The 27,558-nt window shown below is 38.4% G+C and overlaps 1 protein-coding gene across 1 annotated transcript in view; it reads left to right on the forward strand.

The window, feature by feature from the left end:
* The first annotated feature begins 953 nt into the window (after positions 1–953).
* XRN2 (5'-3' exoribonuclease 2) overlaps positions 954–27,558 on the forward strand; it is a 91,710-nt gene continuing 65,105 nt past the window's right edge. Inside the window, exon 1 of the mRNA XM_044263554.1 lies at positions 954–1,129. Coding sequence (XP_044119489.1) covers positions 1,055–1,129 — 75 coding nt within the window. The 5' untranslated portion in view covers positions 954–1,054. The remainder of the gene's footprint in view (positions 1,130–27,558) is intronic.

Below are 27,558 nucleotides of genomic sequence, written 5' to 3' on the forward strand. Positions count from 1 at the left end.
GCATGCCAGGTAGCAATGAGAAATACTTTCTGAGAGGCCTCTTAAGGTGAGCCTTTAGGATTGAGTGTGATTTGTCAAGCCAGGAGGGGATTCCAGGGAGGGAGAGAGTTCCAAGCTTGAACAAATGGACACAAATACCTCCTCTTCCAGAACTCTCTTTTTATATTCTGCAAAAATGTATTTGATGCCACCATAAAACAAAGGATAAAAGTATCCTTTCAGTGCAAAGTTAGAGGATTAAATGATCTTTAGTTGGACTGAAACACAAGCTGTGTGAATAAACAAGTGACTAAATCCCCAACTTGACTTTCTCATCTGCCGCATAAAGATGGTAATGGTACCTTTTGGCTCAAGTAACGATTAAATGAGAGAATCCCGCAGCCAATGCTTTCACACATCGTAAACGCTCAAAAAACCTGCTAGATCTCAGCAGTTATACTCATAAATGTAGCTGGAAAAAAATGAATTAAATGCTAAATCCCAGCTAGATACCATTTTTTAAGTATTCAGAGTGAACTCGTTATGCAAACCAAACATCGTTGAGGTCAAAATATTTAAAATTACTCCTTTTAATAGTTCAGGTACGTACAGTGTTACAAAACCAGGAGAAACCAGGGAGCAGAGTTGACGAGTGGGTTTAGATGCTCTGATTTTGTCAACTGAGAGAGGTGAGAAACAGGTGATCAAACCCATAAAGAGCTACCGAGGACCTGCTGAGCGCCCGGATTGCGCGACCCAGGGGAAGCTGCAGCGAAGGCACAACCCGGGGGCCCACACAACTCAGACGCGCAGGAGCGCGGAATCTACGCCTGGCCCCAGCAACAACGAGCAACCCAGGATGGGGGTTCCCCCAACCCTCACCACTCCGCCTGCAAAAGAACCCTGCCCCGCCCCCCGGCCGGTCGACGTCCCTAGCGGCGCGGTCGTGACGCCATTTCCTGTCGCCGGCGCGCACGTGGGAGGAAGTGCCGGTGCCCGCGGCCGCCGCTCCTACTTGTCTCTCTGGTTACGTTCGTCCGCCGGCCGGGCCGCTTTTTCCAGCTGGGCAGCCGCAATGGGAGTCCCGGCTTTCTTTCGCTGGCTCAGCCGCAAGTACCCGTCCATCATTGTCAACTGCGTGGAAGAGAAGGTGAGGAGGCGCCTGACGGCCGCCAGGGGCTCAGACGCGTTTAGGCCGCGGCCCTCGGCGCCCGCCACCTGCCCCCGGGGCACGGTGCTGGGTCCCGCGCCACCCTCCCGGCCCCGCGGACAGGGCGGCCCGACACGCTGTTGGGCGCCGGCACCCGGAATCAGGGCCCGGGAAAGCGGGCAGGGCGGGGCAAGAGCCGAAAGGGATACGAACTCGCTTGAGGGCTGTTCCTCCCTTGCCCGCTTTTTCCGGGACCGGGAGGCCCCGCCCACGGCTTTGTTTCTTTCCGGCCCCGTGTGTTTCGTTTTCCGAAGAGTCTTAAAGTCTATTGAGCCGCTCCCGGCGGTTCCACAGAATTAGCTGGTTAGGGCTGCGTAGATGCTGATCCTGGCCTTTAACAACCTTGTAAAGTAATAACTGGCGGCGAGCTTTTTTGTTGTTTACTGTCCGTGCCTGAAAGGCTTCGTAGTGCCAGAGGCCGTTTGTTGCTAGATTTGTTAGATTCCACGGCGAAAGCAGCCATCCCAGGACGAGTTAGGACAAGATAGAAGTCTGATAAGTGCCCCTTGTCTAGGTGCTCTACTGTCGGACAGCTTACTTGTTAAAATTTTCGGAATTCCTGGATGCACTCGAACAGTACACTTTTTGTTGTTAGTTTGTTAGTGCATTGACTTTTGTCCATTTTTCAGTTTTGTAGTTATTGTTTCCGTGTTACCAGTCCGAGTTCGATTTTATACTCTTAATTAGAATTTTTGGGTTGGGAAGGTTCAGGGGGGCACATCATGCCTTCCACCCTTTCGTTTTTGAAGGAAGTACCCAGCTGTCACTGTGAAAACTTACTTTTTGTTTACTCCTGGAACCGTGAGATCTTAATTTTTGCTTATTAGCTATCCAAAGGGGGAATCGAAAACCTTGTTTTGATGGTATTCCCAGTATTCTTTTTTTTTTTTTTTCCCCTGAAAGGGAAACTGTAACTTAATGCTTGTTTCCTTTTTTAAAGACTTTTCTCAAACATAGTGTACATCTCATTCCATTTTTACTTTCTAGTGATAACCAGTTCTAACTCTTTTGGTTCTGTTTCTGAGTATCATGCTTATACCTGATTTACTGGTTTTGGATCTAGCTGTGGAATTGCAGCTATGATAGAAGACGGTTTAGTCGCTCTTGCAATCTCCTTCCCCCCTCCAAATAATAGTACATCACTGTCTTCATTTCTTCTAATGGTAAGCTTGATAATTTTACTATGCCTTTTTAAAAGTTGTATTTCTTATATAAAGTATCCCTTGACTTTACACTGTCAAAGCTTAGGTATTAGCTTTTCTACTCTGGCTGCCCTTCCTGCAGCGTGTCAGTTATACTTTTCCCTTGTTGGCATCCAAAATTAAATTGTCAGGGCGTTGGCAATACTGATTTATTTCAAAAGCTAAAAAGTTAGGGGTGCCTGGGTTGCTCAGTCAGTTAGGTATCTGATTTCAACTCAGGTCATGATCTTGCTCCTCAGCCTGGAGTCTGCTTGTCCCTGTGCCCCTCCTTCTGTATCATTCATTCATTCATTCATTCATAAATACATACATACATACATACATACTTTGAAAAACAATAAAAGCTGAAAAAAATCAAATAGTATTGTCAGTTATTGTCACTGTGCCGACTCAGGTTATGTGCTACTTTTGTCTTTTCCTTGGTGTTGCTTTTCTCTTTTCCTCTTTACATCATTCCCTATCCAATCACCCTCTTGTCTCAGATATTCTATCAAGTCCTCTTTCTTCTTGGAGACTGCTTCTTGAGATTTTTTATTTCTATTGCTGTCACACTTGATTATTTAGGCTTTCTGGAAACCTGTTTCTTGAAATTTTTAACAGTTCCTTTCTTTAAATTGGAGATACTGTTTTCTGTTCATCTTTCTTGGCTTAAATCCTTGGTTTTTATTTTCAGTCAAATTCTTAAAGAAGTGCTATGTGAGATGTTAGTTTTCTGAGTCTGTTGTATCCTTGTACATATTGGTGGCCATTAGCTAAACGTAGTTTTAGCTTGAAAATAAGTTTCTCTCAAAAGTTTGAAAGTATTGTTCTTTTGACTTCTGTTATCCAGTGTTGTTGATGTGAATTGAACATTAATGTGATTTATTTATTTAATCAACACACTTATGTAGCGTTTAACATGTATTGAGTGTTCTGGCACTTTACAGATTAATTTATTAAATCTTCATACTCATATTATTATTACTATTACAGATGAGAAAACTGAAGGACGGAGGGGTTAAGTAATATACTTAAGGTCACTCAGTTAATGTCAGAGCCAGTGTCAACCAGGAAGAACATGCTGTTAATTTATGTGTTCTTCTGCTTTCACTCTTTTGTAATTGATTTATTTTTATTTCTGAATTTTTTAAAGATCTTTGTATCCTTGGTAGTATAAGCTTTCATGATTATGTACTTAGGTATAGGGTTTTTTAAAATTTAAATTCATTTGGATCAGAACTTGGCTGACTCTCTGAGTCTGGAAACTTGTGTTCTTCAGTTCTAGAGAATGTTCTTTGATTTTTTTTTTTTTTCCCCTGACTTTTTTCCTCTGCCCTCTGAATTCTGGATACTGGGTCTCTGATTTCTTTTTTTTTTTTCTTAACCTATAATGTATTATTTGCTTCAGGGGTACAGGTCTGTGATTCATCAGTCTTATAAAATTCATAGCACTCACCATAGCACATACCCTCCCCACTGTCCATAATCCAGGGACCCCCATCCCTCCCTTCCCTCCAGCAACCCTCAGTTTGTTTCCTGAGATTAAGAGTCTCTTATGATGTGCCTCCTTCCCTGGTCCCATCTTGTTTCATTTTTTCCCTCACTTCCCCCCCATGACCTCCTACCCTGCCTCTCAAGTTCCTCATATCAGAGAGATCATATGATAGTTTTCTTTCTCTGGTTGACCTACTTTACTTAGCATAATACCCTCTAGTTCCATCCACGTCGTTGCAAATGGCAAGATTACGTGGTTTTTTGATGGTTGCATAGTATTCCACTCTGTGTGTGTGTGTGTGTGTGTGTGTAGATATCTGTGTACACACACACACACACACACACACCACATCTTCTTTATCTGTTCATCTGTTGATGGACATCTAGGCTCTTTCCATAGTTTGGCTATTGTGGACATTGCTGCTATAAACCTTGGGGTACACGTGCCCTTTTGAATCACTACATTTGTATCTTTAGGGTAAATACCTAGTAGTGCGATTGCTGGGTCATAGGGTAGCTCTATCTTTGACTTTTTGAGGAACCCCCATACTGTTTTCCAGAGTGGCTGCACCAGCTTGCATTCCCTCCAACAGTGGAGGAGGGTTCACCTTTCTCTGAATCCTCGCCAACACTTGTCATTTCCTGACTGATTAATTTTTGCCATTCTGACTGATGTGAGGTATCTCACTGTGGTTTTGATTTGTATTTCCCTGATGCCGAGTGATGTGGAGCACTTTTTCATGTGTCTGTTGGCTGTCTGGATGTCTTCTCTGCAGAAATATCTGTTTATGTCTTCTGCCCATTTCTTGATTGGATTCTTTGTTCTTTGGGTGTTGAGTTTGATAAGTTCTTTACAGATTTTGGATACTGGATACTGGACCTCTGACTGATTTATTTTTCTTTCTTTCTGTTCTCCCCTTTCCCCCTCCTCTTTTGTAGCTTTATTGAGATATAATTGACCTACAGCAAACTGTACATATTTCATGTGTACAATTTAATAGATACTGACATATGTGTGCATCCATGCAACCATCACCACAATCGAGATAATAAACATCACTCTAAAATATTCCATCTGCCTCTTTATTATTTCTCCTTAAAGCCCCTCCCTGTTGACCATCTTTAATCAACCACTGGTGTATTTCTGAATCTGTAGATAAGTTTTCATTTTTTACAGTTGAATATAAATGAAATTATATTGTAGGCACTCTTTTTTTTGACCTGGCTCAGTTACTTTCATTCAGAATACTTATTTTGAAGTTCATTCATGTTATGTGTATCAGAAGTTTGTTTCTTTTTATTTTTGTATAGTATTCTGTGTTGTGCATATATCACATTTTGTTTATTCATTCATCTGATTGAGGAGCATTTGGATTGCTTTGGGACATCATAAAAAAAAAAAAACAACAATGAACAGCTAATGAACAGTGGTGTCCAAACCTTTGTGTGAATGTATGCTTTCATTTCTTTAGAGAAATTACCTAGGAGTGAAATGATTGAATTGTATGGTAGATGTGTGATTATTTCAAAAGGAAAAATTGCCAGACTGTTTTCCCAAGTGATTGTACAATTTTGTATTGCCACTAGTAGTTTATGAGAGTTCTAGTTGTTCTGTTTCTTCGCCAACACCTGGTATGGTTAGTTTGTACAGTTTTAGTCCTTTTTTTTTTTTTTTTTTTTTTAAGTCTTAGTCCTTCTTATGTAGTTTTATCTCTTGGTTTTAGTTTACATTTCCCTAATGATAAATGATGTGGAGCATCTTTTTGGGTGCTTATTTGCCTTCCATATATCTTCTTGAGTGAGATGTCTATTCAGATCTTTTGTTCCTCCCCCTTTTTTTAAGAGAGGGAGAAGGGGGGCAGGGGCAGAAGGAGAGGGAGAGAAAGAATCCTAAGCAGGCTTCAGGCCCAAGGCAGCTCGATCTCACCATCATGAGATACGAAACATGAACCAAAATCAAGAGTCAGCTGCTTAACTGATTGAGCCAATCAGGTGCCCCACGTTGATTTTTTTTTTTTTAATTGACAAACCCATTTTGCATTCCTTGGATAAATCCCACTTGATCATGGTGTATTATTTTTATGAATCATTAGATTCAATTTACCAAAGTTTTTTTGAGAATTTTTACCTTTATGTTCAAAAAGAATATTTGTGTTCTGGTATTCTTAGGTCTTTGTTCATTTTTAGTATCAGAGTAATCTTGATGTCAGATTGAGTTGCGATGTATGCTCTCTTTAGTTTTATGAGAAAAGTTTTTGCAGAGTTGGTATTATTTCTTCCTTATGTATTTGGTGGAATTCACCAGTGAAGCCATTTAAACCTGAAGTTTTTTGGGAAGGATTCTTTTAGCTACAAATACAGTTTCTTTAAGTGAACATAAAGCTGTTCAGATTATCTTTTTTTTTTTTTAATGAGTTTGTATGTTTCATCAATTCTGTCCATTTCATCTAAGTAGTCAAATTTGTTGACATAAAGTTGTTCATAGGATTCCTTATTATTTTTTTGCTCTCAGTGGAAAATGTAGTGATGTTATCTTTCTCATTCCTGATACTAATTTTTTTTTTGTTTCATTATCTGTATTGCTAGAGTGATCTCAAAGAACTAGCTTTTGATTTCATTAATCTTTTTTTCCTGTTGTTTCTTCTGCTTTTTATTGAATTTTATCCTTATTTTCATTATTTATTTCTGATGCTTATTTTGGGTTTAACTGCTTTTTTTGTCCTCCTTTCTAAAGGTGGCAGTTGAGGTCATTGCTTTGATACATTGTTTCTTCTCATAGGTTTGGAGTCCCTGCTACTACTGTGTTAGTTATATACCACAAATATTGACATGTTGTGTTTTTATTTTTATTCAGTAACAAATACTTTCTAATAGACTTTTTTACTTTGGCCCATTGTTTATTTACAGCTGTTACTTAATTTTCAAGTATTGGTGGTTTTAGGCATTTTTTGGTTTTTGATTTCTAGTTTGGTTCACTGTCATTGAACATACTTTGCATTATTTGAATCTTTTTAAAGTTTACCTGATTTGATTTATGGCCAGAATATGGTGTTGGTAAATGTCATTTTGCCTTAAAAGAGATACAAGTTCTTCTGTTGGGTGGAGTGTTTTATAAATGTTATCATGCTGGTTTATAGGATATGGAAGACTCGAACAATACTTAGTGATTTTGTTTCTTCCATAAATTACTGTTGGGGTGTGGAAATCTGTTACATATAATTATTTGGATACATCTGTTTCTTGTGCATAAATGGGTAGGATTATTATGTCGTCTTGAAAAATATGCTCCTTTATTGTTGCAAAATTAACTTTTTTGGCTCTCCTGGGTGACTCAGCGTGGAGTCTGCTTGCTATTCCCTGCCTCTCCTTTTGCCTCTCCCCCACTCATGGTTTCTTTCAGTTAAATAAATAAAATCTTTTTTAAAATTATCTTTTTTATCCCTGGCATCCCTGCCCCTTTGGTGTGAAATTTGTTTTGCTCAGTATTGAGATAGCCAGGTCTTCTGATAGGTCTATTTCTTTTTCTGTCTTTATATTTAAAGTGTTTGTTTTTATAGGCAACATACAGTTGTTTTTTTTTTTTTTCAAAGATTTTATTTATTTGACAGAGATCACAAGTAGGCAGAGACAGGCAGAGAGAGAGAAAGGGAAGCAGGCTCTCTGCTGAGCAGAGAACCCCAATACGGGGCTCAATCCCAGGACCCTGGGATCATGACCTGAGCCGAAGGCAGAGGCTTTAACCCACTGAGCCACCCAAGTGTCCCTGGGTTTGTTTTTGTCTTTTTTTTTTATGCTGTTTGATGATCTCTTCCCTTTTTTATTGTGGCAAATACACATAACATAAATTTTGCCATTTTAACCTTTTTAAAGTGTAGAATGCAGTGGCATTAAGTATATCCACAATATTGTGAAACCATTACCATTATTTATTTCGTCATCATCCCAAACGAACTCTACCCATTAAACAATAATTCTCTGTGCTTCCTCAGCCCCTACTTTCTGCCTTGTGAATTTGTCTGTTTTAGGTACCTAATAAAAGTAGAATCATATAATATTTGTCATTTTGGGTCTGGATTTTCACTTAGCATAATGTTTTCAAGACTTACTCATGTTTGCATGTACCAGAAATTCATTCCTTTTTAAGGCTAATAATATCCCATTATATGTTTAGATCACATTTTGTTGGGACATTTGGGTTATTTTTACCTTTTGACTACTGTGGATAATGGTGCTATCAACATTGGTGTATAATTATCTGTATTCATGTCAATGCTTAGGGTATATAACTATGAGTGGAATTGCTGGATCTTGTGGTAATTCTGTTTACCTTTCTGAGGAACTGTCAAACTGTTTTCCTAGTCTCTGCATTGTAAGCAGGGTATTAAGGATTTTTACATTTCACGTGAGTATTGGTATGGTTAGATTTAAATTTGTCAGCTGTTTTCTGTCCTACCCATTTTTTGTTTCCATTTTCCAATTCTTTTGGATTGAGTATATTTTTTCATTTCATTTTATCTCTTCCTTTGGTTTAACTATTTATTCATTCAACCATCAGTTTTTCACTTTGTGTCCTTGGCTTATATAGGGCTCCATTAGCTTTATATTCTTAAGAAAAATGCCTTTGGGCACCTGGGTGGTTCAGTCAGTTAAGTATCTTTCTGCCTTTGACTCAGGTCATGATCCCAGGGTCCTAGGATTGAGCCCCATGTTTGGTTCTCTGTTCAGTGGGGAGCCTGCTTCTCCCTTTCCTTCAGCCTGCTGCTCCACCAGCTTGTCCTCTCCGTCCCCCCCACCCCGGGTCATTAAGTAAATAAAAACCTTTAAAAAAAAAAAAAAAAGAAAAGAAAGAAAGAAAAATTCCTTAAACTCTCCTAAACTCTAAAGAACTAGTGATTTCTGCATTATACTCCTCAGCTCCCCCCGGTCTCTATTTTCTGGTTATTTCTGTGTGAGAGCTGAAACAAGGTAGTGTTGCCTTGTTTGACTTCAGCTGGTAGTGTGCATGTTGGTGAACTCAAATTTTTCACTGCTCTGCTCATGTTTGTGAATGACTAAGAGGCTGCAAATACTGATTTAGGGGCTACCAAAAGATTTTTAGTCAGTAGGTGAATTAGCAAATATGGAATTCATGAATAATGAAGATCAGTGGTATATATGCCACACAGGTAGTTGTGTGAATTAAATCAATTAATACAAGTTAAGTTGTTTCAAACATTGCTTTGTATAGACACTTGGTATTTCAGAATCTTACTGCTAAATTAAGTTTCAAGAGTTCTATGTCCAAGTAAAATTGGGGATATATTTGTGTCTAACTTTTGGTAATATTGTGTAGTGTAAGATAGTACTCTACCCTTCCCTTTTTTTTTTTTTTTTCTTTTTTTCCTCTCTTCCATTTGATTGAGTACTTTTTTATGACTGGCTCTAGTTTAAGGGCAGGAGGGACAGTAATGAACAGGATGGCTGTTGGTCCCTGATTCTGCATGTAGTTTTGATCAGTATAATACTTTTGGGGGAGATGGCTACTACATTTTTAGGTAGCTTAATTCACCCACTTGAAGTTTATAATTAAAGGGTTTCTTGTATATTCATGGATGTGGGTAACCATCGCCACAGTCAGTTTCGGAACATTTTCATCACCTCAGAAAGAAACCTATACCCTGTGGCTATCAACCCACTATCCCCTGCCCCTGCTACTCCTATCCATAGGCAACCACTAGTTTACTTTCTGTCTCTTTGTAGAGTCTCTATTGTGACTTCCATGTAAATGGAATCATGTAGTCTATGTTTTTTTTACCTGGCTGGCTTCCTTCACTTAACATTATGTTTTTAAAGTACATCCATGTTATAGTATGTATCAGTATTTCATTCTTTTTTATGCCTAAGTAATGCTTCATTATGTGGTGCGGATATACCACATTTAGTTTTTCCCTTTGTGTGTTAATGGACTTTTGGGTTGTTTCCACCTTCTGACTGGTATAAGTAATGGTATTACATTCACATACAGGTTTCTGCGTGGACATGTTTTCATTTACTGGGTATATACCTAGAAGTGGAAACTCTGATATAGGGTAACTCTGTGTTTGATGATTTGAAGAACTACCAGACCGTTTTCCAAAATGGCTGCAACATTTTAATTCCCACCAGCAGTGTTTCAGGGTTTTAATTTATCCACATTTCACTAATACTTGTTATCTGACTTTATTTTTGCCATCCTAATGGGTATGAAGTTGATATCTCACTGTAGTTTTAATTTATATTTCCCTTAGGACTAAATTATACTGAGCATCTTTTTTCATGAGCTTATTGGCCCTTTGTGGATCTTTCTTGGAGAAATGTCTATTCATATTTTTTGCCTGTTTTCAAATTGTGTCATCCTTTGATTGAGTTGGAAGAGTTTTAAAAATGTACGTATTCTGAATACAAGCCCCTTAAAAGATATATGACTTGCAAATTTTTTTTTCCTGTTTTTTGTTGTCTTTCCACTTTCTTGTCAGTGTCCTTTGAGGCATGAAGTTCTTACTTTTGATGATGAAATCTAACTTACTTTTTGTTTGCTTGGACTTTTGGTGTCACATCAAAGAATCCATTGCCAAATCCAAAGTCATGAAGATTTATGCCTGTATTTTCCCCTGAGAGCTTATACTTCCAACTCTTAAATGTGCATGTATGATCCCTTTTGAGTAAACTTTTGCATATGGTATGAGGTTAAGGTCCAACTTCATTTTTTGGTGTGTGGCTATCCAGTTGTTACAACACCATTTGTTGAAAAGTGTTCTTTGCTAATTGAATGGTCTTGAGACCTTGTTAAAAATCAGTTGACTATAGAGGTATGAGTTTATTTCTTGTGTTTAATTTCTGTTCTTTTGATTTATATGTTTATCCTTGTACCAGTACCATAGTGTCTTGATTACCATTGCTTTGTAGTGAATTTTGAAATCTGGAAGTCTAAGTCCTTTAGTTTATTCTTTTTTGAGGATTACTTTGTATATTCGGCTTCCTTGCAGTTGCATATGAATTTTATAATCCACTTCATAGTATAGATTTTACATTTCTTTGATTATTTAAATACTACTATGATTAGTATTTAGGATACTACTATGACTAGAATTGTTTTATTTTTTCAATTGTTCATGGCAAGTGTATAGAAATTAAATTTTTTTATATTGATCTTATATCCTGTAATCTTGCTGAACTCATATATTCTAATAGTTTTTGGTAGTTAATTTAGGATTTTCTGTATACAGGATCACATCATGCAAAGTTCTACTTCCTCCTTTACAATATAGATGCTTTTTATTTCTTTTTCTTACTTAATTGCCCTGGGTAGAACCTCCATGACAATTCTAACCTTAAAGAGAAACCATCTACTTCGTCACCATTGAGTATGATATTAACTTTTTTTTTTTTTGTAGATGCCCTTTATGTAAGGAACTTATCTTCCATTCCTAATTTATTGAGTGGTTGTTTGGTTTCTGTTTTTACCATGAAAAGGTGTTGGATATCCTCAGATGCTTTTTCTACATCATTTGAGATGGTCGTGTAATTCTTGTCTTTCATTCTATTCATGTGATATATTTTATTAATTGATTTTTTTTATGTTAAGCAAGCCTTGCCTTGCTAGGATAAATCCTACTTGGTAGTGCTATATAATTCTTTTCATGTATTGTCAGATTCAGTTTGCTAGTATTTTGTTGAGGGCTTTTATATCCCTGTTCATTAGAGAGTCTGTAGTTTTGTTTTCCTGTGACATCTTTGTGTAGTTTTGGTTATCAGGATAATACTGGCCTTGTAAAATGTGTTGGAAAATGTTTCTTCCTTTTCTTGTTTTTGGAAGAATTTGTGAAGAATTTTTTTTTTTTAAAGATTTTATTTATTTATTTGAGAGAGAGAGAACATGAGTGGAGAAAGGTCATCAGGAGAAGCAGACTCCCTGCTAAGAGCTCAGAGCCTTATGTGAGACTAGATCCGGGGACTACAGGATCGTGACCTGAGCTGAAGGCAGTTGCTTAACCAACTGAGCCACACAGGAGCCCAAGAATTGTTATTCTTCTTTGGGTGTTTGGTAGAATTGAGTGGAGAAACCATTTAGGCTCAGGCTTTACTTTTTTTTTTTAAAGATTTTATTTGTGAGAGTGAGCGAGTGGGTACACACAAGCAAGGGGAGTGGCAGGCAGAAGAAGAGGAAGCAGACTCCCTGTTGAGCAGGGAGCCCAATGCAGGACTCGATCCCAGGACCCTGGGATCATGACCTGACCTGAAGGTAGATGCTTAACTGACTGAATCACCCAGGCATCCCTAAGCTTGGGCTTTTCTTTGTGAGTAGTTTTGTTTTCTAATTTTTTTTTTTTAACTGGTTTTGCCTCATACAGGTTTATTCAGATTATTTCTTTTGTCATTTTTATAGTTTGTCTTTTTATTAATTGTATGCTTCATCTAAGTTAAATAATTTTTTGGTGTACTATTCATGACCTTTTTTGTTTGTTTGTTTCTATAAAGGTGGCGTAACATCCTGTCTTCTCTTCTATTACTGATTCTGATAATTTGAATCTTCTCTTTTTCTAGGTCAGACTGACTAAACGTTTGTTGATCTTTTGAAAGAACAACTTCGGGTTCAAAGGTTTTTTTCTTTTAATCTTTTCATTTTCAGTTTTGTTACTTTTTTTTAATATCATTTCTTTTGTTGGCTTTGGGTTTAATTGCTATCATTTTTCTAGTGTCTTAAGGTACATATATTTTCTAGTATTTTTTAAAAGATTTTATTTATTTATTTTATAGAGACACAGGGAACACAAGCAGGGGGAGTGGGAGAGGGAGATTAGGCTTCCTGCTGAGAAGAGCCTGATGAGGGGCTCAATCCCAGAACCCTGGGATCATGACCTGAGCCAAAGGCAGATGCTTAACGACTAAGCCACCCAGATACCCCTATTTTGTAGTGTCTTAAGGTACATAACCCATAAGGTTAGGTTGTGGATTTGAAGTCTTTCTTAATATAGACATTTACAGTTGTAGATTTTCCTCTGAACACTGCTTCGACTCTATACCATAAGTTTTGGTATGCTTTATCTTCATTTTCATCTATCTCAAAGTATTTTCTGATTTCTCTATTGATTTTTTCATTTCATTGGTTATTTATTCATGAGTGTGTTGTTTAATTTCCACATATTTATGAATTTCCCAGATTTCCTCCTGTTATTTCTAATTTCATTTCATTGTGGCTGGAGAACATATTTTAAATTATTTTTATGCTTCTAAATTTTTTGAGATTTGTTCTGTGGCGCAGCGTTTGGTCCACTGGAAAATGTTCCATATGCAGTTGAGAATGTATGTTCTGTTGTTGGATGGAGTATTCTATAGAAGTCTGTCAGATCTGGTTTGTTAATAGTGTTGTTCATGAGAGGAGGAGTAAGATGGCAGAGGAATAGACCTAAATATCATCGGGTCCCAGGAGTTCAGCTAGATAGTTATGAAATCATTTTGAACACCTACAAACTCAACAGAAGGCTGAAGAGAAGAAGAGCAGCGATTCTAGGAATAGAAAAGCGACCACTTTCTGGAAGGTAGGACATGTGGAGAAGTGAATCCCAGGTGATATATGGGAAGACACATTGCGGGGGGAGGGGTTGGCTTCCAGCAAGCGGTAGAGCAGCGGAGCACAAAATTGGAACGTTTAAAGAAGTCTGCTCCCCTGAGAGACGTCATTCTAGAGGCTAAGTGGGAGATGGAGCCCTTGCTGGGACAGTGTGGTCTCAGGACCTGTGGGGTCACAAAAAGACCAGGGGTGCCTGAATGTGGAAGAGCTCCCAGGTATTGGAGTGGGGAAGCTGGCTGCAGAGACAGAGCCAAGGAGTGGGCTCTCAGCTCAGGATTACCTTAAATCATGACCCAAGGCACAGTCTGGCCGTTGCTCTTCGAGCAAGGACCACATGTGTGGTAGATTGGGGGAGACCTCCTCCTTCCTTCTCTGGGAGAAGTGGCACAGGAGTGCGCTGCAGGAATCTGCTGGGTTTAGAGACTCTAAACACCGCCCTGTGCCAGAAATAAAAACAATAGGTCACAGGCTAGGTGAGCACGGAGTGCGGCTGGAGACTGGGGACATGGGAGTGATTGACTGCTTTTTCTCTGAGGACGCACTGAGGAGTGGGGCCCCGAGCTCTCACCTCCTACAGGGCTGGAGATGGGGATGCTGCCATCTTCATTCCCGTTCTCCAAAGCTGTACAGAAAGCATTCAGGGAATAAAAGCCACAGAGGACAAAACTGAGCAGATTACTTAGCCTGGCCCTTAACAAGGGTGGTACAGTTCCTCCTCTGGCAAAGACATTTGAGAATCAGTGCAGCAGGCCCCTCCACCAGAATGTCAACAAGAACATCCAGCCAAGACCAAGTTCACCGATCAATGAGAACTGCAAAACTTCAGAGCTACAGGAATACAGCACATAGAATTCATGGCTTTTCCCCCATGATTCTTTAGTCTTTCAAAGTTAAATTTTTTTAATTTTATTTTTTTCTTATTCTATTTTTTAAAATTTTACCTCTTTCCTGTTTTAACACTTTTTAACTATTCTATATTATCAATACCTTTTTAAAAATCTTTTTAAATGGTCATTGTTATAATACTATTCTATCCCTTCATTGTATTTAGCCTTATTTTTTGTATACATAGAGGTTTTTCTTTCTTTAAAATTTTGGAATACAGTTTCTTCTAACAGATCAAAATATACCCTAAATCTAGCACATGGCTTTGTTCTAGTCTCCAGCCTGATTACATTTTTTCCTCTTTCCTCTTTTCCTCTTCTTTTCTCAACTTTTTTTCCTTCTTACTATTTTCTTGTTTAGAATCTTCTTATGTTTTCATCTTTATAATCATATTCCATCCCTTAATTGTGCTTACTGTTATTTTTGTGTATATGTAAGTTTTTCTTTCTTTAAAATTTTGGGAGCATTTTCTTCTAACAGACCAAAACACACCCCAAAATTCTTCCCCCACTCCCTGGTTTTGGGTCTCTTCCAATTTGGTTAGTGTATATTTTTCTGGTGTCATTGCTACCCTTTTAGTATTTTGTTCTCTCAGCCATCTGTTCTTACCTGGATAAAATGACAAGGCAGAAAAATTTACCTCAAAAAAAAAAAAAAAAAGAACAAGAGGCATTACCGATAGCTGGGAACCTAATCAATACAGACATTAGTAAGATGTCAGATCTAGAGTTCAGAAGGATGATTATCAAGGTGCTAGCTGGGCTCAAAAAAAGCATAGAAGAGAATCCCTTTCTGGAGAAATAAAAGAACTAAAATCTAATCAAGATGAAATTTAAAAAGCTATTAATGAGGTGCAATCAAAATGGAGGCTTTTATTGCTAGGATAAATGTGGCAGAAGAGAGAATTAGTGATATAGAAGACTAAGTGATGGAGATTAAAGAAGCTGAGAAAGATAAACTACTGGACCACAAGGGGAGAATTCGAGAGATAAGTGATACCATAAGACAAACAATATTAGGATAATTGGGATCCCAGAAGAAGAAGAAAGAGAGGGGGCAGAAGGTATATTGGAGCAAATTATAGCAGAGAATTTCCCTAGTTTGGCGAAGAGAGCAAGTATCAAAATCCAGGAGGCACAGAGAACCCCCCTCAAAATTAATAAAAATAGGTCCACACCCCATCATCTGATAGTAAAACTTACAAGTCTCAGTGATAAAGAGAAAATCCTGAAAGCAGCTTGGGATAAGAAATATTGTAACATGCAGTGGTAGAAATAGTAAATTAGCAGCAGACCTGTCCAGAGAGATCTGGCAGGCCAGAAAGGACTAACATGATATATTCAGAGCACTAAAAGAGAAAAATATGTAGCCAAGAATGCTATATCCAGCTAGGCTGTCATTGAAAATAGAAGGAGAGATTAAATAAAACTTCCAGGACAAACAAAAATTAAAAGAATTTGCAAACACTGGACCAGCCCTACAGGAGATATTGAAAGGGGTCCTCTAAGCAAAGAGAGAGCCTAAAAGTAATAGACCAGAAAGGAACAGAGACAGTATATAGTAACAGTCACCTTACTGGCAATACAGTGGCACTAAATTCATATCTTTCAGTAGTTACCCTGAATGTAAATGAGCTAAATGCTCCAATCAAAAGACACAGGGTGTCAGAATGGATTAAAAAACAAGACCCATTGATATACTGTCTACAAGAAACTCATTTTAGACCCAAAGACACCTCCAGATTTAAGGCGAAGGGGTGGAAAACAATTTACCATGCTAATAGACATCAAAAGAAAGCTGGGGTGGCAATCCTTATATCAGATAAATTAGACTTTAAGCCAAAGACTATAATAAGAGATGAGGAAGGACACTATAGCATACTTAAAGGGTCTGTCTAACAAGATCAAATAATTTTAAATATCTATGCCTCTAGCATGGGATCACCCAGTTATATAAACCAATGAATATACATTGACAGTAATACAATAATAGTAGGGGACCTTAACAACCTCCTCACTGAATAGGACAGATCATCCAAGCAAAATATCAACAAGGAAATAAAGGCCTTAAATGACACACTGGACCAAATGGACATCAAGGATGTATTCAGAACATTCCATCCCAAAGCAAAAGAATACACATTCTTCTTTAGTGCACATGGAACATTTTCCAGAATAGATCACATCCTGGGTCACCAATCAGGTCTCAGCTGGTACCAAAAGATTGGGATCATTCCCTGCATATTTTGGACCAAAATACTTTCAAACTAGAACTCAATCACAAGAGGAAAATTGGAAAGAACTCAAATACATGGAGGCTAAGGAGCATCCTACTAAAGAATGAATGGGTCAACCAGGAAATTAGAGATTTTAAAAAATTCATGGAAACAAATGAAAATGAAAACACAGCTGTTCAAAATCTTTAGGACACAGCAAAGGCAGTCCTGAGAGGAAAGTATATAGCGATACAACCCTTTCTCAAGAAACAAGTAAAGTCTCAAGTACATAACCTAACCCTACGCCTAAAGGAGCTGGAGAAAGAACAGCAAAGAAAGCCTAACTTCAGCTGGAGAAGAGAAATAATGAAGATCAGAGTAGAAATCAATGAAATAGAAACCAACCAACCAAACAAACAAACAGTAGTGCGTTGGTGGTATAGTGGTGAGCATAGCTGCCTTCCAAACAAACAGTAGAACAAATTAATGAAACTAGGAGCTAGTTCTTTGAAAGAATTAATAAGATTGATAAAGCCCTGGCCAGACTTATCAAAAGGAAAAGAGAAAGGACCCCAGTGAATAAAATCCTGAAAGAGGAGAGATCACAACCAACACCAAAGAAATACAAACAATGATAAGAACATATTATGTGCAACTATACACCAGCAGATTTGACAATCTGGAAGAAATAGATGCATTCCTAGAGACATATAAACTACCAAAACTGAACCAGGAAGAAATAGAAAACCTGAACAGACATAACCAGTAAGGAGACTGAAGCAGTCATCAGAAATCTCCCGATAAACAAGAGCCCAGGACCAGACCTCTTCCCAAGGGAATTCTATCATACATTTAAAGAAAAATTAATACCTATTCTTCTGAAACCATTCCAAAAAATAGAAAATGAAAAATGAAATGAAATGAAAAATGAAAAATAGAAAAAAATGAAAGGAAAACTTCCAAATTCATTTTATGAGGCCAGCATTACCTTGATCCCCAAACCAGACAAAGACCCCCCCCCAAAAAAGGAGGATTACGGACCAATAGCCTTGATGAACACAGTTTTTAAAATTCTCACCAAAATACTAGCCAGTATGGTCCAACAATACATTAAAAGGATGATTCACCATGACCAAGTGGGATTTGTTCCTGGGCTGCAAGGTTGGTTCAACATCTGCCCATTAATCAGTGTGATACAATATATTAATAAAAGAAAGAACAAGAACCATATGATACTCTAAAAAAATGCTGAAATAGCACTTGACAAGATACAGTACCCTTGATCAAAACTCTTAACAGTGTAGGGTTAGAGAATGCATACCTCAGTATCTTAGGAGCCATCTGTGAAAACCCACAGCAAATATCATTCTCAATGGGGAAAAACTGAGAGCTTTTCTCCTAAGGTCAGGAACATGGCAGGGATGTCCACTGTCACCACTGCTATTCAATATAGTACTAGGAGTCCTAGTCTCAGCAGCCAGATAACAAAAAGAAATAAAAGGCACTGAATCGGCAAAGAAGAAGTCAAACGCTCACTCTTTGCAGATGATAGGATACTTTATGTGGAAAACCCAAAAGACTCCACTCCAAAACTGCTAGCTCTCATACAGGAACTCAGTGAAGTGTCAGGATATAAAAAATCCATGCACAGAAATCAGTTGCATATCTATACACAACAACAGGACAGAAGAAAGAGAAATTAAGGAGTTGATCCCATTTATAATTGTACTCAAAACCATAAGATACCTAGGAATAAACCTACCTAACTAAAGAGGCAAAGAATCTGTACTCAGAAAACTATGAAGTACTCATGAAAGAAATTGAGGAAGACACACACACAAAAAAAGGAGAAACGGTCCAATGTCTATGTTATCTCGAGCAATCTACACATTTAATGGAATCCCTATCAAAATACCATCAGTGTTTTCAAAGAAATGGAACAGATAATCCTAAAATTTATATGGAATCAGAAAAGATCCTGAATGGGCAGAGGAATGTTGGAAAAGAAAACCAAAGTTGGTAGCATCACAATTCCAGACTTCAAGCTCTGTTACAAAGCTGTTATCATCAAGACAGTATGGTACTAGCACAAAAACAGACACATAGATCAATGGACAGAATAGAGAGCCCAGAAATGGACCCTCAACTCTACGGTCAGCTAAGTTTTGACAAAGCAGGAAAGAATGTCCAATGGAAAAAAAGACAAGTCTCTTCAACAAATGGTGTTGGGAAAATTGGACAGCCAGGTGCAGAAGAATGAAATTGGACCATTTCCTTAGACCACACACAAAAATAGACTCAAAATGGATGAAGAACCTCAATGTGAGACAGGAATCCATCAAAATCCTTGAAGAGAACACAGGCAGCAACCTCTTTGACAGCCACAGCAACTTCTTCCTAGGAACATCACCAAAGGCAATGGAAGCAAGGGCAAAAATGACCTGTTGGGACTTCATCTAGATAAAAAGCTTTTGCAAATTAAAGGAAACAGTCAACAAAACCAAAAGACAACAGAGAGAATGGGAGAAGATATTTACAAATGACATATCAGATAAAGGGCTAGTTTCCAAAATCTGTAAAGAACTTACCAAGCTCAACACCCAAAGAACAAAGAATCTAATTAAGAAATGGGCACAAGGGCACCTGGGTGGCTCAGTGGGTTAAGCCGCTGCCTTCGGCTCAGGTCATGATCTCAGGGTCCTGGGATCGAGTCCCGCCTTGGGCTCTCTGCTCGGCAGGGAGCCTGCTTCCTCCTCTCTCTCTCTCTCTTTCTGCCTGCCTCTATGCCTGCTTGTGATCTCTCTCTGTCAAATAAATAAATAAAAATCTTTAAAAAAAAAAAAAAGAAATGGGCAGAAGATATGAACAGACATTTCTGCAAAGAAGACATCCAGATGGCCAACAGACACATGAAAAAGTGCTCCACATCACTCAGCATCAGGGAAATACAAATCAAAATCACAGTGAGATACAACCTCATGTCAGTTGGAATGGCAAAAATTAGTCAGCAAATGACAGGTGTTGGCGAGGATTCAGAGAAAGGAGAACCCTCCTCCACCATTGGTGGGAATGCAAGCTGGTGCAGCCACTCTGGAAAACAGTATGGGGGTTCCTCAAAAAGTCAAAGATAGAGCTACCCTATGACCCAGCAATCGCACTACTAGGTATTTACCCTAAAGATACAAATGTAGTGATTTGAAGGGGCATGTGCACTCCAGTGTTTACAGGAACAATGTACACATTAGCCAAACTATGGAAAGAGCCTAGATGTCCATCAACAGATGAACAGATAAAGAAGATGTGGGGTGTATGTATGTATGTATGTGTACACACACACAGACACACACAGGAATACTATGCAGCCATCAAAAAATGTAATCTTGCCATTTGCAACAGCGTGGTTGGAACTAGAGGGTATTATGCTAAGCAAAATAAGTCAGTCAAAGGCAATTATTATATGATCTCGCTGATATGAAGAATTTGAGAGGCAGGGCGGGGGGTCGTGGTGGAAAGGAGGGAAAAAATGAAAGAAGATGGGACCAGGGAGGGTGACAAACTGTAAGAGACTCTTAATCTCAGGAAACAAACTGAGGGTTGCTGGGGGGTGGGGAGGGAGGGATATGGTGGTTGGGTTATAGACACAGGGGAGAGTACGTTGTGTAAGTAGAGTTGTGTAAGAATGATGATTTACAGGGGCGCCTGGGTGGCTCGCTGCCTTTGGCTCAGGTCATGATCTCAGGGTCCTGGGATCGCGTCCCGCATCAGGCTCTCTGCTCAGCAGGGAGCCTGCTTCCTCCTCTCTCTCTGCCTGCCTCTCTGCCTACTTGTGACCTCTCTCTGTCAAATAAATAAAATCTTAAAAAAAAAAAAAGAATAATGATTTACAGACCTGTACCCTTGAAGCAAATAAAATGTTACATGTTAGTTAAAGAAATGAAAAGGAAGAGTGTTGTTCACGTCATCTGTTTCCTTTTTTTTTTTTTTTAAGATTTTAATTATTTATTTGACAGAGATCACAAGTAGGCAGAGGCAGGAGGGGCAGGGGAAGCAGGCTATTACTGTTGAATTGCCTATTTTTTCACTTTTGTCATTTATTAAAAGATTTGTGTTTTAAAAAGTTTTTTATAATAGCTCTTGTTTAATATAAGTGTAATTAGAACACAGTGGTATTCAGATGTACGCATTGTTAGTTTTGCATGTACAGTATGATTCAAGAATTCTGTACATTACTCAGTGCTCATCAGGAAAAATGCATTATAAATCCCATTTATGTTTCACCCAGCCCTTCACCCATCTTCCCTCTGGCCACCATGAGTTTGTCTCCCATCCAAGTACTAACCAGGCCTGACCCTGCTTCGCTTCCGAGATCAGACGAGATGGGGCGCGTTCAGGGTGGTATGGCCGTAGACATGAGTTTGTATTCTTCTATGAGTTTGTTTTTTGATGGTCTTTTTGTCTTTGTTTTTTGTTTTGTTCCTAGTACTTCATGTACAAGTGAAATATGGTACTTGTCTTTCACTATTTAACTGATTTCACTTTGCATTATATCCTGCTGGTCTATCATGTTGCAAATGGCAAGATCTCATTTTTAATGGCTGAGTGATATCCCATTGTGTGTGTGTGTGTGTATCACAGTTTCTTTATCCATTCATTTGTGGTTGGATGCTTGGGTCATTTCCATGTGTTAGCTGTGGTAAATAATGCAGTAAACATAGGGGTGCATGAGTCTTTTAAAATTAGCATTTCTGTTTTCTTCTGGTAAATACCCAGTAGTGGAATTAACTGGATAATATGGTAATTCTGTTTTTAATTTTTCGAAGAACTTCCAGCTTGCTTTCCAGAGTGGCTGCACCAATTTGCATTCTTACCAGCAGTACAGAAGAGTTTCTTTTATTCCACATTCTCACCAGCACTTGTTATTTCTTATGTTGATTTTAGCCATTCTGACAGATATGGAATATCTTGTTGTGATTTTGATTTGCAGTTTTCTGAAAATTAGTGGTGTTGAGCATCTTCTCCTGTGTTGGCCATTTGTGTGTCTTCTTTGGAAAAATGTCTTTGCAGGGCCTTTGCCTATTTTTTTTTAAGACTTTATTTATTCATTTGACAGGCAGACATCACAAGTAGGCAGAGAGGCAGGCAGACAAAGAGGGGGAAGCAGACCCCCCCCACCCCCCGCTGAGCAGAGACCCTGATGCAGGGCTTGATCCCAGGACTCTGAGACCACAACTCGAGTCGAAGGCAGAGGCTCAACCCACTGTGCCACCCTGGCGCCCCCGGCCTTTGCCTATTTTTAAATTGGGTTATTTTGGGGGGTGGTTGTTGGTGGTGTATAAGTTCTTTATATGTTTTGGATAATAACCCCTTATAGGACATCTCATTTGCAGATGTCTTCTGTTTTGTTAGGTTGTCTTTTTGTTTTGTTGATGGTTTCCTTCACTGTGCATTCATTTTTGTATAGTCCCAGCAGTTTAATTTTGTTTTTGTTTTCCTGGCCTGAGGGGATGTATCTAGAAAACTGTTTCTATGGCCAGTGTCAGAGAATTATTGGAAGTGTTTTCCCGTAGCAGTTTCATGGTTTCAGATCTCACCTTTAGGTCCTTTGTTAATCCATTTTGAGTTTATTTTTGTGCGTCGTGTAAGAAAGTGGTCTAGTTTCAGTTTTTGCATGCAGATGTTCAGTTTTTCCAACACCATTTGTTGAAGAGACTGTCTTTTCCCCATTGTATATTCTTTCGTTCTTTGTCATAGATTAATTGACCATATATGCATTGGTTTATTTCAGGGCTCTCTATTCTGTTCCATTGATCTGTGCCTCTTTTTCTTTGTGTTAGTACCATACTGTTTTGATTACTACAGCTTGGTGTAGTACATCTTGTAATCTGGGATCATGATACCTGAAGTTTTGTACCTTTATTTCAAAATTGCTTTGACTATTTGGGGTCTTTTGTGATCCGCTACATACTTTAGTATTATTTGTTCTAGTTCTGTGACCAGTGTTATTGGTATTTGGATAGGGATTGCATTAAATCTGTAGATTGCTTTGGATAGTGTGGACATTTTAACAGTATTGGTTTTCTCAGTCCCTGAGTATGGAGTATCTGTGTCATTTTCAGTTTCTTTCATCAGTACTTTATAGTTTTTAGAGCACAGGCCTTAAACCTTCTTGGTTATGTTTATTCTTAGGGATTTTATTATTTGGGGTGCAACTATAAATGAGTTTTTAAATTTCTCTTTCTGCTACTTCATTATTCATGCTTAAAATACAGTGGATTTTTGTATATTAGTTTTGTGACCTGTGTCCTGTGACTTTACTGAATTTATTTATCAGTTCTAATAGTTTTTTGGTGGAGACTTTAGGGTTTTCTGTGTATAATATATGATCTGCAAACAGTAATAGATTTACTTCTTCTTTACCAGTGTGGGTGCCTTTCATTTCTTTTTCTTGTGTGATTGTTGTGGCTAGGACTTCCAGTATCATGTTGAATAAAAGTGGTGAGAGTAGACATCCTCCTCTTTCCTGATCTTAGAAGATAAGCTTTCAGGTTTTCATCAATGAGTATGATGTTGACTGTGGGTTTTTCATATATGGTCTTTATTTTTTATTTTTATTTTTTAAAATTTATTTATTTGAGCAGGGGAGGGCCAGTGAGGGTAGAGAGAGAATCCCAAGCAGGCTCCATACTGAGTACGGAGCCCAATGCAAGACTTGATCTCAAGACCTGAGATAACCTGTACTGAAATCAAGAGTCAGATGTTCAGCCCACTGAGTGACCCAGACACCCCCATATGGTCTTTATTACGTGGAGTTGTGCTCTAAATCTGCTTTATTGAGTTTTTTGGGTTTTTTTTAAGTCACCAGTAGATGTTATACTTTATCAAGTGCTTTTTCTGCATCTATTGAAATGATTGTATGGTTTATATCTTCTTTTTTCTTAATGTGATGTATAACATTGATTCATTTATGAATATCAAATCACATTTGAATCCTTGAATCTCTGGAATAAATCCTGTTTGATTATGGTGAATGATTTTTTTTTATATTGTTCATTTGGTGTGCTAATATTTTGTTGGGTGGTATTTGCTTCTAGGTTCCCCAGAGATATTGGCCTGTAGTTTTATTTTTTGGTTGAGGTTTTTATTTGCTTTTGGTATCAGGGTAATGCTGGCATCCTGGAATAAATTTGGGAGCTTTCCTTCCTCTTCTGTTATTTTTGGAATAGTTTGAGAGGAATGGGTATTAATTCTTCTTTAAGTATGGGGATGGGAGGGGACTGCAGAGGGGGAGAGAGAGAATCTTAAGCAGACTCCAGACCCATCCTAGAGCCTCTCTGACCTCAATCTCACAACCCTGAGATCATGACCTGAGCCAGCAAGTAGGGATCAGACACTAATCCTGCTGAGCCACTCAGGCATCGCTAGTGATACAGTTTCATTGCCAGTAACCAGTCTGTTCAAATTTTCTATTTCCTTCTGACTCAGCGTGGGTAGTTTATATTTTTCTAGGAATTTACCAATATCTAGGCTCTGCAGTTTGTCAGGATATAATTTTTCACTATTCTCTTATAATCCTTTGTGTGATGTTGGTTATTTTTCTTTTTTCATTTCAGATTTTGAGTTCTCTCTTTTCTTGGTGAGTCTGGCTAACAGTTTATCTCTTTTGTTTATCTTTTCAAAGAACCAGCTCCTAGATTTATTCTGTTCTATTGTTTCCTTTCTTGCACTGGCTTTCGAAAGCTTCATGTACTTTGATGCTCTGTTACTATGAGCATGTATGTTTTTAATTGTTATAATTATTGATGGATTGATCCTCTTATCATTATGAAATACCATTTCTGGTAATTTTTTTTTTTAAGTGTATTTTGTCTGATACTGGTATGACAATTCTAGCTTTCTTGTGGTTGCTGTTGCATGGTGTTCCTATCCATTTACTTTCATTTTCTATCTGTGAATCACAAGTGTGTCTCCTGTAAGCACTTGTACCTATAAATAATTGGATTTTTTAAAAAATCCGGTCTGACAGTTTCTCACTTTTGATTGGATTCTTTAATCCATTTACATTTAATGTTATTGATGTAGTTGGATTTATATCTATTGTTTTACTTTCTGTTTTCCATATTTATTTTATAATGTAAAACTTAACTTTCATTACTGACTTTTTTTTCACTATATTTTTTTGAGTGTTTTTTTAAGTGTTTGCTCTAGGGTTTGCCAAATACCATTAACTCTTGAGCAACTTGAGGGTTAGGATTACTGGCCCCCCACATAGTTGAAAATCTGCCTATAAACTTTTGAATCCCCAAAACTTAACTGCTAATATAACTTAACTGCTAAAGCTTCTTGACCGGAAGCTTTACTGATAACAAATAGTCAATAAACGCATAGTTTGTGTCTGTATTATATACAGTATTCTTCCAGTAAAGTAAGCCAGAGGAAAGAAATGTTAATAGAGGGGTACCTGGGTGGCTTAGTGGGTTAAAGCCTCTGCCTTCAGCTCAGTTCATGATCCTGAGGTCCTGGGATTGAGCCCCACATAGGGAGGGCTCTCTGCTCTGCAGGGAGCCTGCTTCCCCCCACCCCTCTGCCTGCCTCTCTGCCTACTTGTGATCGATCTCTCTCTCTCTCTCTGTGTCAAATAAATAAATAAAATCTTTAAAAAAATGTTAATAGAAAAATCATAAGGAAGGAAAAAAACACATTTATAGTAGCATACCTGTATTTACTGAAAAAAACCTGCATATAAGTGGGCCTGGCCCACAGATGCTGATGTTCTGCAGCCTGGTGGCCTGGGCTCAGGAGCAGCAACTACCAGGCAGGCCTACGAGCAGCAATAATGATCTGGAAGCCCAGAAAAGCTGCCTCATCTGCTTGGAGGTGTACCACCAGCCTGTGGCCATAGCTGTGGCCCTATGTAAGTGTACTAACTTCTGGGAGGCCACAGGGGTGGGGCACAGCTGTGGGGAGGAGTTCATGCCTGATGCAAGAGGGGCCTGAGGTACAAGACTGCTCCCTGTGCAATATCGTACCTGCCCTTTGGGTGGATTCCTCAGCTTGGGTCTGACCTCATGCCTGCCAGCCCAGGGCACTCAGTCCAACCACCCCATCAGCACATGTGGTGACCTGCAGCCCTACCTGGTCCTGGGGTTCTCTGAGGGCTCTCCTGGGACTCCCCTGATAGGCTTAGCTGGCCTCTTCCGCTACTCAGAGGGCAGCAGGTCACCTTCAGTTTGGTCCCATGAAGACTGCGGTGGGCATTTGTAAATAAATGTTTTATAGCTTTTGCTCTCCACTCTTAAAGGTCCTTGTATAAGTGGACCTGCGCAGTTCAAAACCATGTTGTTCAAGGGTCAGTTGTACATCCTATCACCTTTATAGTAGTTTAATTTATAGTAGTTTATAGTAGTTTAATTCTAGTAATTTATAGCACCTTTACCGCTACATAGCTTGATTCCCACTTTCCCTTTTCTGTGGTATTGCCGTTATACATATTAGACTTATTAATGTTATAAACCCAGCAGTGCATTATTATAATTATGCCTATACTATTTACAGGAACTTTCTTAGCCCATGGCATCTTTGCTCCCACTCCATCTCCATTTGTGCTGTTACTGGGAAATACATTGCACTTACATTACATTGTGTTAGAAGCCTCAGTACATTATATAATAATGTACACTAGTGTACATTTAATCCAATTGCTTTTTAAATCAGTTAAGAAAAGAAAGGATTAAAGATATGCGTATTTACCTTTATTGTGTTTACTTCAGCCTAAAGAACTTTCTTTAGTATTTTCTTAAGTTGGTTTTGCTATCAACAAATTCTCCCAGTTTTTGTTTATCTGGCAGTCTCTGTTTTTGTTGTTGTTGTTTTCTTTTGTTTTAATTCTAAGTAGGCTCTGCACCCAGCATGGGGATTGAACTCTTAACCTGAGATTGAGAGTCAAGTGCTGTAAGGACTGAGCCAGCCAGTCCCTTCACTTCCATTTCTGAGCAGTAACTTTCCTTGGTTTAAGACTTTTGGCTAACAGGTTTTGCATTCTGGACTTTATGTTATCCCATTGCCCTCTCTTGATTCTGTTATTTCTGCTAGGAGCCAGCTGCTGATCTCATTGCAGTTCCCTTGTAAGTGACTCATTCTGTGGATCCTTTTAAAGGTTGCTCATTATCTTTCATCTTCAGCATTTTTACTCTTATGTGTCCATCTGTGGTTCTCTTTATGTTTATTTTACGTGGTGCTCTTGGAGCTTCTTGCATGTTCAAGCTATTGTTTTTCAATACATTTGGGAAGTTTTTTGGTTATCATTTTCTTGAATATTTTTCCTGTTCCTCTCTCCTCTCTCCTAGTAGGTACTCCGTTTACATGTGTGTTCATGATTTCATTGTGTCCCATATTCTCTCAGGTTTTCTTTCCTTTTTCTTTTTCTTTTTTTTCCTCTTCTGCTCTTTGGTTTGTGTAATGTCTATTCATCTATCTGAGTTTTCTAATTCTTTTGCTTGTTCAGATCTGTTGGGTGTCTCAGGTGAGGTTTTAAAGTTATTGTACTTTGCAACTCCAGAATTACAGTATTTTTATTTTTAATTTTAATTTAATTTTTTTAAAGATATTTTTTATTTTTATGTATTTGTTTGACAGACAGAGATCACAAGTATGCAAGGAGGCAGGCAGAGAGAGAGGAGGAAGCAGGCTCTCAACCAAGCAGAGAGCCCGATGCGGGGCTCCATCCCAGGATCCTGAGATCATGACCTGAGCTGAAGGCAGAGGCTTCAACCTACTGAGCCACCCAGGCGCCCCCTAATTTTTATTTTTGTTAACATTCTCTATTTGAAACAGATTGTAATCCTACCTTTTTTCCCTTAGGCATACTTTTATAATAACTGCTTTAAAATCTTTTCTGTTCATTATGAAATCTGGATATAAGGTGGTTTTTGTTGCTTGTCTTTTTCTGGTCTGTGGTTTATTCTTTTCTGTTTTTCTGCATATCTAGTAGATTTTTGATGCAAACAGG

The sequence above is a fragment of the Neovison vison genome, chromosome 8, assembly GCF_020171115.1.
Source record: "Neovison vison isolate M4711 chromosome 8, ASM_NN_V1, whole genome shotgun sequence".
Taxonomy (NCBI): Eukaryota; Metazoa; Chordata; class Mammalia; order Carnivora; family Mustelidae; genus Neogale; species Neogale vison.